A 16,671-nucleotide genomic window follows, 5' to 3' on the forward strand; every position below is an offset into this window, starting at 1 on the left:
TTATTTATCAAGCCACTTTAGTCTATATTTTCAAAAGAGCTGAACAAACTCAGAAACTTGACATACATTTGAGTGCAGAATATTTGAGATAGCTAACAGCAATTATTTGTAGCATGTCTTCTTTGACATCATTTATGGTAAGCAGTGAAGAAGCCATTCTTTTATCTAATGCAAAACAGTAAATAATTCCATCTATTAGAAAATGAAACATTGCAAAATTGCAGAATACCTCTAGAAACAGGTCCATGGCTCTGTAGATATGATCATCAGATTCTCTAGCATAATCTGGCAGCACTAATACCAAAGCCACAAACTTGGAAGGTTTCAGATGGGAATCAGGAGCCACTTCCCCAAGGTACAAATCCATCAAGTTGGCAACCTTCTTCAATCGACTTGTAGATGACAAACAGCTGCATTCAAGGAGAAATGCTTGTACAAGCCTCAAAACCAAATTAACATCATAAGAATAGTCCCTCCCATGTGGAGATGGAGCAAGCAGATAATCAATTGTTGCTTGATCCAGCTGTGAACCCATCAAACTCTCTATCTTGTTTTTGTAAAATTTGCTTATTTTCAACCCCAAAGCCACTCGATAAATTTCAAATAACCCCTTGCAACAAAGAGAACTCCTATCAAGCAAACAAAGCAGGCTGACTACAACCTTTGTGATTCTCTGCTTCTCAGCTGGTGCTGCACCAAGACATCTTGATTTGTGATAATAGAAGAGGAACTTACAAATTATAGCTTGGTCAAATTTCTGGGAGACCATTGTCTTAATTACCCCGTCAATCATATCAACACTCAAGAACAAAAAATCTTCAAACCACCAAGTCAGTTGAGAAGAGTTGTTTTTCAGGCTGTCAGTGCTTATTGTATCACAGGAAAATTTGCAGCTAGAATTGTTTGAGGAACATGCGAATGGGCTTGCAACACTAGGCAAAGCAAGCCTTCCTATAAGACAATCCAAGATATTCTGAAGCACAACTGAAGATTTTGTGGCGGGAAGTAAATCTTGGCACTGTTTCAATGCTTCTAGGAGCTCAGACCAAGTCCAAAAGATGATCCCTTCAAGAGATTTCTCAGTTTGGTCTATTAAATTGGGCCTAATCGAACCATTACCTTCCATCTCCAAGAAATTAGCAGCACAGTTTAGTAGAAGTATGTTCGAGGGGGTTATTGCTGCTCGGCCATTATTGTAGCAAAACCTTGCCACGAGCTCAAAACCCTCAGCGCCTCCTGGAAAGTCATTGAATATCACTTTCAGGTTCCTTGTGCTTCTCGAGTTAACAAATAATTTGCTAAATAAACCTGAGAAAGATACAAGAGTTTTCTGCAAATATTGAGACAGAAGAAAGCCAGATGGTTAATGCAAGAAGTTCAAAAAGTGATATGAACGGCAAACAAAGCAGAGTGTTACCTTGTGCAGCATGAAAGTTTCTTGGCCATTGACATCAACTTCAAGATCACAGCACCCTTCCATATTGTTAAAATAAGCAAATGTGAAAGCCAACCTCAAACCAAACGTTCATGCAACTTGAAAAGGTTTGTAAAGATGAAGCTTTTCAGACTGATTCAAAAGGAGAGAAAAGGGGGTATAAAAGAGCCGCACACCAAGAAGAGAAAGGAGAAATAGTGGAAAGAGGTTTTCTTGAAATTGCTGTTGCTTTGTCAATGACAGGCATAGAGACAAGTTTGCTTCTAGAAAAGAGACAATGGAGGGAGGGAGTTAGAAGCGACTATGGCATTTTAAAATGATCTTAATAAAAATGCAGATTAACAAAGATTCTATGAGCGACCTCACCCTTTATTGGAAGTTCAACCGGAAGCTACTATTCAAACACAAATAAACATTGTCACCAAGTAAACACAATGTACATCTTGGATTTTTTTATTTTTTTTCTTTCCTAGTGGTTGTATGTACCTCACACGAGATGAAGTTTTTCAACGAATTGAGTTAGAAATACACGATAATATAAACACAAGTTTGAAGTAAAACTTTATTCCGTCTGCACAAATAAATGAGAATGGATTAGAGGATATGTGGGAGAGGCAAGACCCAAGATGGAGAACCAAAAACCTGCGACCATCTTCAAGGTCCAACATAAGTATTTTATTAATTCACGTGATATATAATTCAAGATTAAGACAATTAGCCCTTTCCTTTTCCGTCACTTATGCCGCCAATTTTCGTAGTGGCTTGACTCTGAGAAAGTAGTACCACTTAGTGGATGCTGGATCCCACTTTGAGAATTAGAGAACGAAACTGAAAGCTCTTGCAATGAGGCAAGACCATATTGAAAAACTGGTTTGAACAAAGAAAAGAGTGATTATGTTGCTTTCATTTAAATGGTCAAATCCATATAGTACTAGCTATTTTCATATCCATGAGACCAGGAACCAATCTATTGCATGAAAAGTAGTTCATGATCCCATACTTGGCGAGCTGCATCCAATGCCATATTTGGCATGGTGGTGGCTTTGATACCAATTGAAACAAATTTTAAGTAGAACACACTTTTGAAAACCAACATACAAGAGAATAGTGACTAAAAGCTTATATACACACGGTTAAGATTACACTTAAACTATGTATGTGATACTTAAAATCGTAACAAGTATGAACCACTCCTCCCCTAGAACATGTACCAAGAGGGCTTTTGGTTTAATCATGTACCATATTTTCTATTAAACAAATTGAATAATCATTGTCATGGAATTGAAATTTAATGAAAGAAATGACTCAATCTATCATTAATAACAGTATTTTTATCTTCTTAAATAGAGAATTGTTCGTATATTTTAACGAGGACATAGTTGTTCAGTAATTGAAGCTTCATTTACCGAGGCTTCGACAGAGTTAATTCTTAACGGATCGGACCGAATCGCCCTAATATTTTGCTCACTCTCAGACAACATGTCTGATATATAGCTTGAGCCCATAAGAAATGCAGGTTTTTTTGGTTATGGAAGTGTGATAGAGTTGCTATTAAGCATAAGAAGGACCGAAGCCATCGTTGGTCTATCAGCTACATTTTCTTGAACACATAGTAATCCAATGTGGATGCATTTTAATATTTCAATTGTTGAACTAGCCCTTAATGTGGGATCTACGAGATTTAAAGCTGTCCTTTTTCTCCAATGTTTCCATGCCTGCAAGATAGTTACATGGGCAGACAATATCAAAAAAAATATTAGTTTATTTTTGTCAATATCATGTGCCACTTTTGAGGCAAAAAAGAAATATACACAAAGATAATTGTACTTACGTAGCTGATAAGGCCTTCTTCATTGTCTCCCTTTCGAAAAGAACTTATTTTTGTCCCACTCAATATTTCTAGAACTAAAACACCAAAACTAAATACATCGGATTTTACTGAAAAGCGTCCATACCTTACATATTCTGGAGGCATATATCCACTACATATAAACAACAACAATATCAGTTTAAATTGAAGGAAAATATAGCTTTTTCATATTTATATTTTAAAATTTATTTAATTTCATTCTATTTATAGGAGATGGATTGAAGGACTTCCACATTTTTTCTATGACACAAAGTAATTATTGATACATATATATATATAGCATGCTTTTTATTATTATTAGCTCAAACCAGCATGGATATACTTACTAGGTCCCCATAATTTTCTTCGTCTTGCCTTGACTTTGATCTAGCACGAACAATCTTGCAGTGCCAAAATCTGAAATCTTAGGATTCATATATACATCTAATAAAATGTTACCAGGTTTTAGATCGCGATGAATAATACGAAGTTGAGAATCTTCGTGAAGGTAAAGAACTCCTCGAGCAATGCCTCCTATAATTTTATAGCGTATTTCCCAATTCAGAAGTAAACGCTTGATTGGATCTACATATTCATGTTATAAGCATATGATCATGTTAAACCAATATATGTGAAGGACTAGACAGTTTGTTAATAGATTCTAACTTTTAAGTAGAGCTGAAACCATACCAAATATGAATTTATCGAGGCTTGCATTAGGGAAGAACTCATAAATTAGAAGCCTTTCAGCTCCTTCCATGGAGAATCCTATGAGCCTTACCAAATTCCGATGATGAAGCCTAGCCATTAACACAACTTCATTTTGAAATTCTAGATTTCCTTGTCTAGAATGTTGGAGCAACCTCTTTACCGCTATTTCTCCCCCATTTGGGAGTTTACCCTGTAAAATGGAAATGTAGCATTTGTAAACCTCAAGAAATTATAATTATGGATTTAACATGTTATGACTGATAAAAAATGATATACTTTTCTACTCAATATTGCCACATCACCTTGTAAACAGCACCAAATCCACCTTGTCCAAGTTTATTTGCATTTGAAAAGTTCTCTGTAGCAACTTTAATTGTGCCAAAGTCGAATTGCAGTGATTCAACACTACTAATTTCATTCTCATCTTGATCTAAAACAATTTCTAACTTACTTTCAACTTTCTCCCCCTTCTTCCTCACTCTTAAATAGAAGAAGCATACGCAGATGCAGATGAGTACTACAATAGGAACAACAGTAGGCACAACTATAGCAATTGCAGATGGAGATGAGTCACTTTTCTTTCCTACAAACACCCAAAGTCTACTACTGTTAATACATTCAAAATTTAGAATTTTCATTAACAACCGATAGTAAGAAATTTAATCACAATTAGAACTATTTTTGGAATCTAACAATTTGTCCATGCGCAAAACAAAAACACTCTTATCAACAAAAATAACTTAGACGCGAGTCAAACATTTTCACCATATAATTTGTTATGGTTTAAGAGGGGTATGATGAGAGCGTAGTATATAGCATTATTGGAAGCAATGTTTTTTTTTTTTTTACATTTTGTCAACTTTGCTGACACGTCAATTACACATAATAGGATTTGCACAAATTTCATTGAAATTCAAGTGGCTTAAAAGAGGGAGGTTGCAAAACCTACCTGCTCAAGACAAATATATTCTACATTCTATACTATTTGGAGGCAAGTGAATTCCACGTATTCCTCTCTTAAACTGTTCAAAAATTTACAAAAATTTAGAGAAACCTAAAATAAGGTATCCTTGTCCATAAGAAACATGTACAAAAGATACATAGCATAATGGCACAAAAAGAAATGCATTGTCTTAATTTCTTCTTCCTTCCAATTTTACAACCTACCATAATTTTGATGCCACTTTGTATAATATTGTTTTTTTTTTTTTTTGTCCAAAAATACACATATATAAAGATAGATAGACCTACAAGTATATTGTGCATATATATATATACCCGTGCCCGAGGCTCCTTAAGGCATGTTTGGGTGTGGATTTGAGAGACTTAAAAGTGCATTTAATACTCAAAAAACCCATTTGAAAAAAAAAAAAAAAACACATGTTTGGTAAAAAAAATTGAAAGCATTTTTAAGTATTAAAAAAAAAACCCAAAAATAGCCAAAAACGCACTTTTGGCAAAAGCTTAAAAATAAAACTTTTGCCAAAAAATGTTTTTTTAACTTAAGAATTCTATTTTTCAAACACAATTTCAGACATGCTCTTAGAGCCTGTTTGAGATTGCGTTTAAGAAATAGAGCTTTTAAGTCAAAAAGAGCTTTTGAGAAAAAAACTTCCAAAAGTATTTTTTTGGCTATTTTTAGGCTTTTTGAACCCTTAAAAGCACTTTTAATTTTTTTACCAAATGAATATTTTTTTCTTCAAACGCTTTTTGAGTGTTAAAAGCACTTTTATATCCTTCAAACGCAATTCTAAACAGACATTTAGTCACTTTGTCCATATATTTTAGGACGCATTTATGGGTCGTAGTGTGGTCAAATATTTATGCGGACAGGGGAGGGGCAATTTTCCTTCTAGCTTCTAGGTAGTCTTACGGAAAACCCGCAGGAAGAAGTCATGCAAAGAATGCATTTTCTTTGGGTAGCTTGATGGATGTGATCAGGTTATGATAAATATGGTCAAATTAAAAAAATTAAACATTTCTCAATCAATTATTCTGATTAATTTTAGAAAATTGATATTCTGATTAATTTTAGAAAATTCGTAGTATCTGTACCGTATATATATATATACCTTCTGTAGGTGGAGGCGGTAGTATCGGTGGGGGAGATGCTTGTGGCGGTGGCAGTGACGGTGGCGGTGACGCCTCAAGTGTAAGTTCATAGAATTCGAATATCTCATACCTTAAATTACAGCTGGGTGTACCATATCTCCCTCCCACCATTCCAACAAGAATAAGTCCCACAGTCGCCAACAAGCAGTTGTTGCATTCCAGCTCGTCCAAATCCGGAGTGCATTCCACAAGTGCATATATTGTTTGGTAGTAAGGGGCGGTGGCGCTTCCCACAGCAAACTTGCGAGTAGAATTTCCTGATGCAGCGCGGTTTCTCAGTCCATCTAACAAGGGTCTTAGTGTCTGGTTGAACCGTTCTATGTCGGAGGCGTTTTGGACGGCGTAAGCGATATATGAAGGCTGAGATTCCATAACGCCAAATATATCTCTGTTGGAGTATCGTATCATGCATGTTCCCTCGTTCCATGCGATTGCCTCCTTCTGGTTGGGACACCACTTGTGTAAGAGGTCGTGACTCGTCGCATTCACACAACTGCGGCACTCCTCCGGCGACATGTCACCTCTACAAAGTGCAATCGCATTTACTTTGTCGGGGTTTTCTCCGGCGGAGAAATTGTAAAATCCGTAATCTATTTCGGTGTTGGAAGACATGGAGGCCAGGAGGGTGTTGAGGTTTTCCCCGTAGGTGCTGTTACTGGTGTAGTTACCACTTTGATAGCAGACATGCTGGGCAATCGTGGGAGTAACAGCTTGTATGAGAATGAAGCAGAAGAAGAAATGTAATCTTGAAAAACACATCTCCGTTGTTCCGGATGATCAGTCTGTAAATTGGAAATTTTTTTTTTTTTTTTTTTCTTTCTTATTAAGGAACAGGAATATATAATGGACTTGCGTGTTTACCGTGTTGGAGACTTCTGCTGCTAATTCTATGTTCAATATTTCAAGCACCCAAAGTCCAGGACGTTGAACATTCCGAGTCAAGAAACTCAACACGTTTTGTAAGAGAGGGGGGGGCGGCGGAGATGAATTGTTGAGAAAATGCTCTAATTTAGGCATCTATGTTAAATTATCATTTATTTTGTCCTCTCTTTCTAACTAAAGATTCATCTTTGTCCCGTCCTCAAATCTTCCAAAATTTGCAATGTTCCCTTTTTGTCCCTAAAAAGGATAAAAATGCCCCTAAATTTTTTCAATAAAATAAAAATACTCCTATAAATTCAAAAAGAAAATAAAAATGCCTTCTCTCTCGACCAAACGAGGCAACAGAGGATATTTTATCAACAATCATATATATCATCATAATTAAGTAGATTCTTTTATACTCTTTAAAATATTTCTAAGCAAGATATGTCAATTTTTCTCATCTTTTCTCACAAATACCTAAAGATTAGAGAGGAATTTGTTGATCATTTTCATTCCTTCATATTCCCTCTTTATTGTAATTTTTCATCCTTTTCCATTCTTTAGTCCAATCAATTGACGGTTTTAAAAAGAAGATCCATCATTTTCTTCCATTCAATTAATTATTTTGTAATTTTTTTTATTAAGGATATTTTTGTCATTTAGAGTACATTGCAAATTGAGTGTTAGATTGAGGGGTTTTTGTTTACTTTTAACCTTTAGATGGCCTTAAGCTTCTGTTTATGAAATATTTACATGCTATTGCCCACTAGTTTATGAAATTACATAGCTTTAATTAACCTTTGGGACCGGGTTATGAAGCTAAAACAAGATAATAACCCATGGTATTTGAAATTAACCTTTGAGACTTTGGTAAGAACCTTTGGATCTAGGAGGAAAGTTTCTTCCTTGAATTCCAAACTCCTCCTTAAAGCCCCTAAGGTCATACGGCCATTTTAATATTAATTTCTCCCCCTTTTCTCTCATCTTCTCATGACTATCTCTTAACTCTCCCTAAGCTTTCTCTCAACCGTTTCAAACACCCAAGCTTGTAAGAGCCCAAAACACCTACTTACTACAATCAACTCCTCCATAATATATCATACTATTTGGCAAGAGAAGACCTTCATCAAGTCTTCCTCTTGCTTAAAATCACACCATTGTAAGTAGCCTAGCTATTCTTCATCTTTCAAAGTTCATCATTTTATGTTTCTATGTTTATGCTTAAACCTGTTTAATATTTATGATAGGCTTGCTTAGATGTTGAAAAACTTATTTGAACAAACAAAAAAGTGATTATGTTGCTTTCATTTAAATGGTCAAATCCATATATTGCTAGCTATTTTTATATCCATGAGATCAGGAACCAATCTATTGCATGCATGAAAAATACTTGATGATCTCATAGTTGATGAGTAGAATCCAATCTGATACTTGACATGCATGGTGGTGGCTGTGATATTAATTGATACAAATTTTAGATAAAACCTACTTTTGAAACTGACTTGCAAGAGGAGAATGACCAAAAGCTTATATCATGTCTTAACATATTTTTTATTAAAAAATAAAAAATAAAAAATAAATCATCATTGTCATAGAATTAAAATTTAATGAAAGAAAAGACTCAATATATCATTAATAACATTATTTTTATCTTCTTAAATGGAGAACTACTCTTATATTTTAACGCGGATATAGTTCTTCAGTAATTGAAGCTTCATTTATTGAGGCTTCAACAGAGTTGCTTCTAGATGCATCTGACCGAATCGCCCTAATATTCCGCTCCCTTTTAGACGACATGTCAGATACAGTGCTCCTGTCCATAAGAAATGCAGGTTTTTTTGGTACTGAAAGTGTGATAGAGTTACCGTTAAGCATAAGAACAACTGAAGCCATTGTTGGTCTGTCAACTTCATTTTCCTGAACACATAGTAATCCAATGTTGATGCATCTTAATATTTCAATTGTTGAACCAGCCCTCAATGTGGGATCTATGAGATTTAAAGCTGTCCCTTTTCTCCAATGTTTCCATGCCTGCAAGATAGAAAATATTGGTTTATTTGTCAATACCATATGCCACTTTTGAGGGGAAAAATAAATCTATACAAAGATAATTGTACTTACATAACTAAGAAGGCCTTCTTCACTCTCTCCCTTTCGAAAAGAACTTAATTTTGTCCCACTCAACATCTCTAGAATTAAAACACCAAAACTAAACACATCTGATTTTACTGAAAAGCGTCCATATATTACATATTCTGGGGGCATATATCCACTGCATATAACCATCAACAATATTATCAGTTTAAATTGAATGATAATACATATATCTTTTTTTATATTTATATTTTAAAATATCTTTAATTTCATCTTATTCATCGGAGATGGATTGAAGGACTTCCACTTTGTTTCGATGAAACAAAGTAAATATTAGTGTTATTGATACATATAGCATGCTATGTATGATTATTAGCTCTAACCTATATGGATATACTTACTAGGTCCCCATAATATTCTTTGTATTGTCTTGACTTTGATCTAGTACAAACAATTTTGCAGTGCCGAAATCTGAAATCTTAGGATTCATATTTGCATCTAATAAAATGTTGCTAGGTTTTAGATCGCGATGAATAATACGAAATTGAGAATCCTCGTGAAGGTAAAGAATTCCTCGAGCAACGCCTTCTATAATTTTATAGCATCTTTCCCAATCCAGAAGTAAACGCTTGATTGGATCTACATATTCATGCAAGCATATGATTATGTTAATGAATATAAGTGGAGGACTAGACACTTTGTGAATAGATTCAAACTTTTAAGTAGAAGTGAAACCATACCAAATATGAATTTATCAAGGCTTGCATTAGGCAAAAACTCATAGATTAGAAGCCTTTCATTTCCTTCCAAGGAGAATCCTATGAGCCTTACCAAATTCCGATGTTGAAGCCTAGCCACTAACACAACTTCATTCTTAAATTCTAAATTTCCTTGTTCAGAATGTTTGAGCAACCTTTTTACAGCTATTTCTTGTCCATTTGGGAGTTTACCCTGAAAAATGAAAATATAACAGTTGTAAACCTTAAGAAATATGAATTTAACATGTTATGACTAATAAAAAAAAATTATATACTTTTCTACTCAATATTGCACATCACCTTGTAAACAACACCAAATCCACCTTGTCCAAGTTTATTTGCATTTGAAAAGTTCTCTGTAGCAACTTTAATTGTGCCAAAGTCGAATTGCAATGATTCAATACTACTAATTTCATTTGCAGATTGGCCTGAAACAATTTCTGGCTTACTTTCAACTTTCTCCCCTGCCTTCTTCACTCTTAAATAGAAGCATATCCAGATACAGATGCAGATGCAAATGATTACTACAACAGAAACAACAGTTGCCACGACTATAACAATTACAGATGAAGATGATTTACTTTTCTTTCCTGCAAACGTCACAAGTCTACTGTTGTTAATACATTTCAAATTTGGAATTTGCATTGAAATGTAATCATAATTAGAACTACTTTTGGAATCTAACAATTTGTCAAGGTAAAAATGGGCAAAACAAAAACACCCTATCAACAAAAATAACTTAGATGCGAGTCACAACTTTTTCCCATATAATTTTTTTATGGTTTAAGAGGGATAAAATGAGGGTGTAGTATGTAGCATTACTCGAAAAAAATATATATATATTTTTTACATATACTCAATTTTTTGGCACATCAATTACACTTCGTAGGGATTTGCACGAATTTCATTGAAATTCAAGCAGCTTAAAAAAGGGGGGTTGCAAAACCTACTAGACCTAGACAGATAAATTCTGCATTCTAAACTGTTTGGAGGCGAGTGAATTCCACATACCCCTCTCTTAAACTCTTCAAATTTTACAAAAATTAGAGCAACCTAAAATAAGGGATCCTCGTCCATAAGAGACACAAAAGATATATAGCCAACTTCTGAATATGTATGTGTTGAAATAACCTAATTACTTAATGAGTAATACTAGAAGTAGGACTTTTGTTTTGCTTTATATCCCAAAAGGAGATATTGCTGTTAAAATTACAATTAAATCAAAATCTATTAATAATAATCATAAATTTAATAATAATTTTAAAAGTCTTATTGCTTTTAAAGAATAAAAAGAGGACAAAACTCTAACATTAATCTTGCTTTGTGGGTCAGCTAATGCATGTATTTTCTAACTTGTTTATTTATGGGTCATAAAGGTGGTCAGCTGTGGGCACTACTCGCAATAACGGTGAGCTGCAGACAGGGGAGGGGGCAATTTTTCCTTGCCCACAGGAAGAAGTCAAACCATTATTTTTCTTTGGGTAGTTAAAAGCTAGAGGCTGATCTATATATATATATATATATATATATATATATATATATATATATATTAAAAATAATAATGCAAGTCTACAGATTATAATTAAACACTAAAATAAACAAGATTTAAACTATTTTAATCCTTAAATAATTTCAAGAATTTTATCATAAACTTAACTTAGGGAGAAAATTAAAGAAATCTGTCACACGAAAATAAAGATACAAACAAATGAGATACTCAACTTCTAAGGCATGAAGCATCTGTATCATATACGTACCTTCTGTAGGCGGAGGCGGAGGCGGAGGAGGAGATGCTGCAGGTGGCAGTACGGCCGGTGGTGGAGGAGATGCTGCAGGTGGCAGTACGTCCCGCTGATACCATAAACCACAGCTGGGTGTCCCATATCTCCCTCCCACCGATCCAACAAGAATAAGTTCCGCAGTCGCCGACAGACAGTCGCTGCATTCCAGCTGGTCCAAATCCGGCGTGCACTGCACAAGTGCATTTATTGTTTCGAAGGCAGGGGCTGCCGCGCTCCCCTTGGCAAACTTGCGAGTAGAATTGCCTAATGAAGCGTTGTTTCTTAGTCCAGCTAACAAGATTCTTAGTGCCTGGTTGAACCCTTCTACGTTTGAGGCGTTTTGGAGGGCGTAAACTTGAAATCCAGGGGAAGATTCCATAACGCCAAATATATATCTGTTCGAGTATCGTATCATACATTTATCGGGCCATATGACTGCCTCCTTCCGGTTCGGACACCACGTGTGTAAGAGATCGAAACTCGTCGAATTTACACAACTACGGCATTCGTCCGTAGAGATGTCTCCTTTACAAAGTGCAATCGCGTTTACTTTGTCGGGGTCTTCTCCGGCGGAGAAATTGTAAAATCCGTAATCAATTTCAGTGTTGGAAGACATGGAGGCCAGGACGCTGTTGAGGTTTGCCCCATAGGTACTGTTGCTGGTGTAGTTACCACCGCTGCAGACATGCTGGGCAACCGTTGGAGTAACAGCTTGTACAAGAATGAAGCAAAAGAAGAACAGTAATCTTGAAAAACACATATTTTCGTTGTTCCTGATGATCATTTCGGTTTCTTTTTATTGAGAAAAGGAGTAATTGGCTTTTGCGTTCGCCGAGTTGAAAACTTCTGCAGCTTCTATATGCTCAATATTCCAAAGTCCCAGGACATTGAGCATTCCGAGTCAAACTCTACACGTTTTGTACGCAATGGAAACTGAATTATATATGGAGATAAAGGTTGGAGCTCTAGACTTTTCAATAACCAAAATGGAAGATGAATTGTAGATATATATAATGATGGAATATTTGCTTTACTATCGTATTATATTATCATTATAAATATAATAAATATAAGACAAAGTCTGCAAAGACTTCTTAAAAAAAAAAAAAAAACACACAAAGGTCAAACTAAACCTGTTGACGTGTCAAACTAAAACTGTTGACGTGTCAAACTAAAACTCCCATCCCATATTCCCATACTCCCATCCATAAATCAAGGCTCAGCTTTCAATTAAAAAAAAAAAAAACAAGAAAAAAGTCTATTAAAAGTCAAGGTCTCTCAGACAGTCAGACGTGTCCCATTCGTACGTTTTGAATTAGTAAAACGATTGTTTTGCCAAAAGCTCAAACGGTGCGTTTTTTGTAAAAAAAATAAAATACGTAAATGGTCGACTTCAACCTCTATGTCTCACTTAATTATATATGAAGATGATAAAATCTGAATAATTGCATTAGAAAATGCATTCATTGCCTGTTGAAAAATTGGCTCATAATAGTCAAAAAGGAAAGGCTTTGTCTCTTTGTCAAACTATCTCCAAATACACCGTACGAAGACTTCTCAAACAATGAAGTCTCTGCATCTAAAAGTTGTATCCGCACTTAACCTTGCATTAACTCTTTAATTATTCCTTTTGTCAACAGAAGAAGCAGCTCCATTAACTCCTTTATTATTTCTTCACTTGTTAACAAAAGGAGCAAGCTGCATTTGTCAACAAAAGGAGTAGCCGTTGTTTTTTTGACTTCTGGTACATTATGATTATAAATATCCATTGGATTACCATAACGCCTTGACTTAATTATATTTAATGTCAAGATGCAGAATAAACTTATATTTCATTATTGCTTTTTTTTTTTTATTCCCGCAACGAAAGATTTCATGTATCTATTTATTATTATTATTATTATTTATTCCTTTTTTCCACTCACTTCTATAAATAAAGCATTGATTATACTATATCTCTAAACTGAATAGATCGACATCTTATGTATATAAATAAAATTCATTATATATAACTCTATGTTAATGTTGTTCTGTACAAACTCTAAAGATGCCAAAGACGACATTCATGCATGTTAATTTATGGATGATATCAACAAAAGTTTGAACATATAAAATAACTGAGGACTCTTGCCGATTTCACGGGTAGTAATCTAGGCTCGCATAGGGATCCTCCTCAACCGGCTAACAATATGTTGGGCAAATCTTAGGAAAAGCTCCTCCTTGAAAGGGTCAAATACGTACGGTCTTGCATCATTGCCCCAAATACGAAGGTCGCCTCATATGACGTGGAAAAAGTGGCAATACAGGAAATTGAATGAGAGTGGATGAAATTTATTTCTTGCAACTTTCTTCCTCCTTTTTATTTTTTTTTCCATTTTTTCTCCCTTCTTTTCTGTTGCTAATTACTCCCTACCAGATTCCCATGGTTTAAAAAATTTATGTAAATAAAACTTGTGACATGATGAAGAAATTCGTGTTTTGGACGCAATGTCGACAGTGATGTTTCTGTTTTTCCACAACCACTTATGTGTATATCAATTGCAGAATGATTAGATGTTTTGAATGAGTCATGAAAAAACAATTAATGGCCCACACCTGCAGACACCGCCCCCCGGCCCCGGTGAAGCTAGTCAGTCAACGTAGAAATTAATTAAGCAGAAAGTGTACAGAAGCATATGCAGGTAGGATCAAAAAATAATCAAGAGACAGGAATATTTCATATTTGGCAGCACTTTAGAGATCAATATAAATGTGAGGAAATCGGCTACAAACCAAATTAAACCAATTTTTTTTTTAAAAAAAAAAAGAGGTGTTAGGGCATTACAACTTCTATTGCAAAGTTACTTATTATCTGATTTGACAGTTTATAATTAGTAAAAATAATTAAACAAACTTAATTATTTTGAAAATTATAAATTATTAGGTTGATTTGTAAATGATGTACTATGAGTTGTACAGCTCTTAACATGTTCTTCAAAAAGGAAACTAGTGAGAGTCGTTAGACCTCGACTTAGAATTTGTTTATGATCCCGTTTAAAAAATAGAATTTTTAAATCAAAAAGAATCTTTGGACTAAAACTTCAGGAGAACGTGGAGCACGTGCACGTGGCAGATGAAGCGCGGATGGCCTTGCGGAAGAGGGTGAGGTCGGCGAGGTCATCGGAGAAGGGCGTCGGAGGGATCATTTGAGAGCCGAAGACGAAGAGAAGCGGTAAGGACAGAAACAGAGCAAAACAGAGGACAAATGGGGTGGATGAAAACATGTTTGTTTGTGGAGAAAGAAAAACAAAAATTTTGGATTTTTTTATCAGAAAAAAAAGGGGTTCTTAGAGTACAGCGGTGTTCATGAGAGTGTTGAGTGGAATCTGATGAGGATGATGAAGATATGGGAGAGAAAATATTGGAAAGAAAAAGAAGAAATAGGATAAAGATAAGAGTTGAAAAAATGCAGGGAAAAATATAAAATGCAGTACGGTGTCGTTTGAAGGGATTTCTTAAAATTTATTTATTTATTTTTAAAAGGGCATTTTAGTCACTTAACATTGCCAGAACGATGTCATATTGCATTTTTCATCCTATTTGACGGTGATGATTAACGGAGTGGCTAAATTGCAACTAGTTAGTAGTTTAAGAGGCTACTTTATTACGTTTTGAATATTAGAAGGCTAAATTGAAAATGACTAGTAATTTAGAGAACCATTTTATATTTTTCTCAAAAAAAATAATAAATTTAATCATTCAATTAATATTGGAACCTGAATCAAAGTTAGCTAAGGCCTGAGAGTATATATATATATATATATATATGTGTGTGTGTGTGTGTGTGTGAGAGAATAGAATTTTCTTTGCATTTTACATTTTTTTGTTTTGCTAATAGATTGGCATCTTGTGATGTTGATATATATTTTGAAAGTGCTTGACTCATTCTTACACCCAACTTGCAGGTTCTATACATGCAGTTTCATATATTTACTTTCTTCTTATACGTACGTAATTAATTAGTTTCTACGTACATTGATCTAGATTATCGGGTTAGGGCATACCTTTTAGAGAAAAGTACATATACTTTTTCAACTTACTTAATTGTTAATGTCCCCTCAAACTATCAATGGTGTAAATAAAAATCTAAAAATAAACAAAAAATAATGAAAAATAAGGGGGCCATTTGAACCTTTTTTTTCGTTTTCTTATTATTATTATTATTTAAAAAAAAAAAAAACAGCTCATTTTTCTTTCTTGTTTTTATTTTATTTTTGTTTTTAAGGATATTTTGTCTTATTAAAAAAATTTAAAGTCATTTTTGTCTTTGTTGGCCTTTGGGGAGACATTTGTATTGTTTTGGTAATTTATGAGGGACATTGACACAATTGGTAGTTTCAAAAAACCATTAACAATTGAGTGATAGTTTGAGAAGGGTATGTGTATTATTTCCTACCTTTTATTTCATGACTAATTAATAACATCTAAATGCATCGATCAAGACATGAGTGGTTGTTTGTTTTACAGAAAAATCAAAGAAATCAACTGATAATCCCTTCGGGAATCATTCATTGCATGCCAAACACGAATTTCTACATTCATGTCATTATTGATTAGATTAAATTATCCTAAATAAAAGAATTTTATTAGATTACATTACCCTAAATAATTGGATTTGATTACATTACATCATCCTAAATAAAGGGATTTGATTAGATTTGAATAGATTCAAGAACCTTGAATCAACTTTTGCACTAATTTAACCCTAAACTTAAATCTTACAATCAAACTTGTTTTGAAACTTAATTTGCCAACATTAGAAAATTAGCACCCTCAACTCTCAAATAAAAAGGCAACAACATAACATTTTCCTCTAAAAATATGAGGAAAATAGGAATAAAGATCCCCATCAAATGTAAGATAATGAGGAATGTGGGGCCTATGTGTCCAAACAGATCTCAATCATCTCACCCACTTGTTGGGACAAGTTTTTCTCATAGAGGCTCTCTCATATTTGCTGCCCGAATTGTTTGAGCAAATTATATAGGATTTAGATGTGGAATACATGCCACTAAAAAATCGGTGTTT

At 34.4% G+C, this 16,671-nt stretch overlaps 2 protein-coding genes and 1 pseudogene across 2 annotated transcripts in view; all 3 read right to left on the bottom strand.

Moving 5' to 3' along the window:
* Positions 1-49: 49 nt before the first annotated feature.
* LOC132170003 (BTB/POZ domain-containing protein At3g22104-like) lies at positions 50-1,480 on the bottom strand. Its single transcript, XM_059580931.1, has 2 exons — positions 1,418-1,480; positions 50-1,330 (listed from the first exon to the last, which is right to left on the bottom strand). The coding sequence occupies exons 1-2, from the start codon at positions 1,478-1,480 to the stop codon at positions 50-52; spliced, it is 1,344 nt and encodes a 447-aa protein (XP_059436914.1).
* Positions 1,481-2,799: 1,319 nt separating this feature from the next.
* LOC132171702 (cysteine-rich receptor-like protein kinase 44) lies at positions 2,800-6,866 on the bottom strand (annotated as a pseudogene).
* A 1,765-nt stretch (positions 6,867-8,631) lies between these two features.
* Positions 8,632-16,671, bottom strand: part of LOC132170004 (uncharacterized) — a 12,835-nt gene continuing 4,795 nt past the window's right edge. The window contains exons 8-14 of the mRNA XM_059580932.1: positions 13,075-13,183; positions 11,577-12,350; positions 10,124-10,403; positions 9,806-10,016; positions 9,467-9,704; positions 9,093-9,243; positions 8,632-9,002 (exon numbers count right to left, since the gene is read on the bottom strand). Coding sequence (XP_059436915.1) covers positions 8,652-9,002; positions 9,093-9,243; positions 9,467-9,704; positions 9,806-10,016; positions 10,124-10,403; positions 11,577-12,350; positions 13,075-13,183 — 2,114 coding nt within the window. The 3' untranslated portion in view covers positions 8,632-8,651. The remainder of the gene's footprint in view (positions 9,003-9,092; positions 9,244-9,466; positions 9,705-9,805; positions 10,017-10,123; positions 10,404-11,576; positions 12,351-13,074; positions 13,184-16,671) is intronic.

The sequence above is a fragment of the Corylus avellana genome, chromosome ca2 (genome assembly GCF_901000735.1).
Source record: "Corylus avellana chromosome ca2, CavTom2PMs-1.0".
NCBI lineage: Eukaryota > Viridiplantae > Streptophyta > Magnoliopsida > Fagales > Betulaceae > Corylus > Corylus avellana.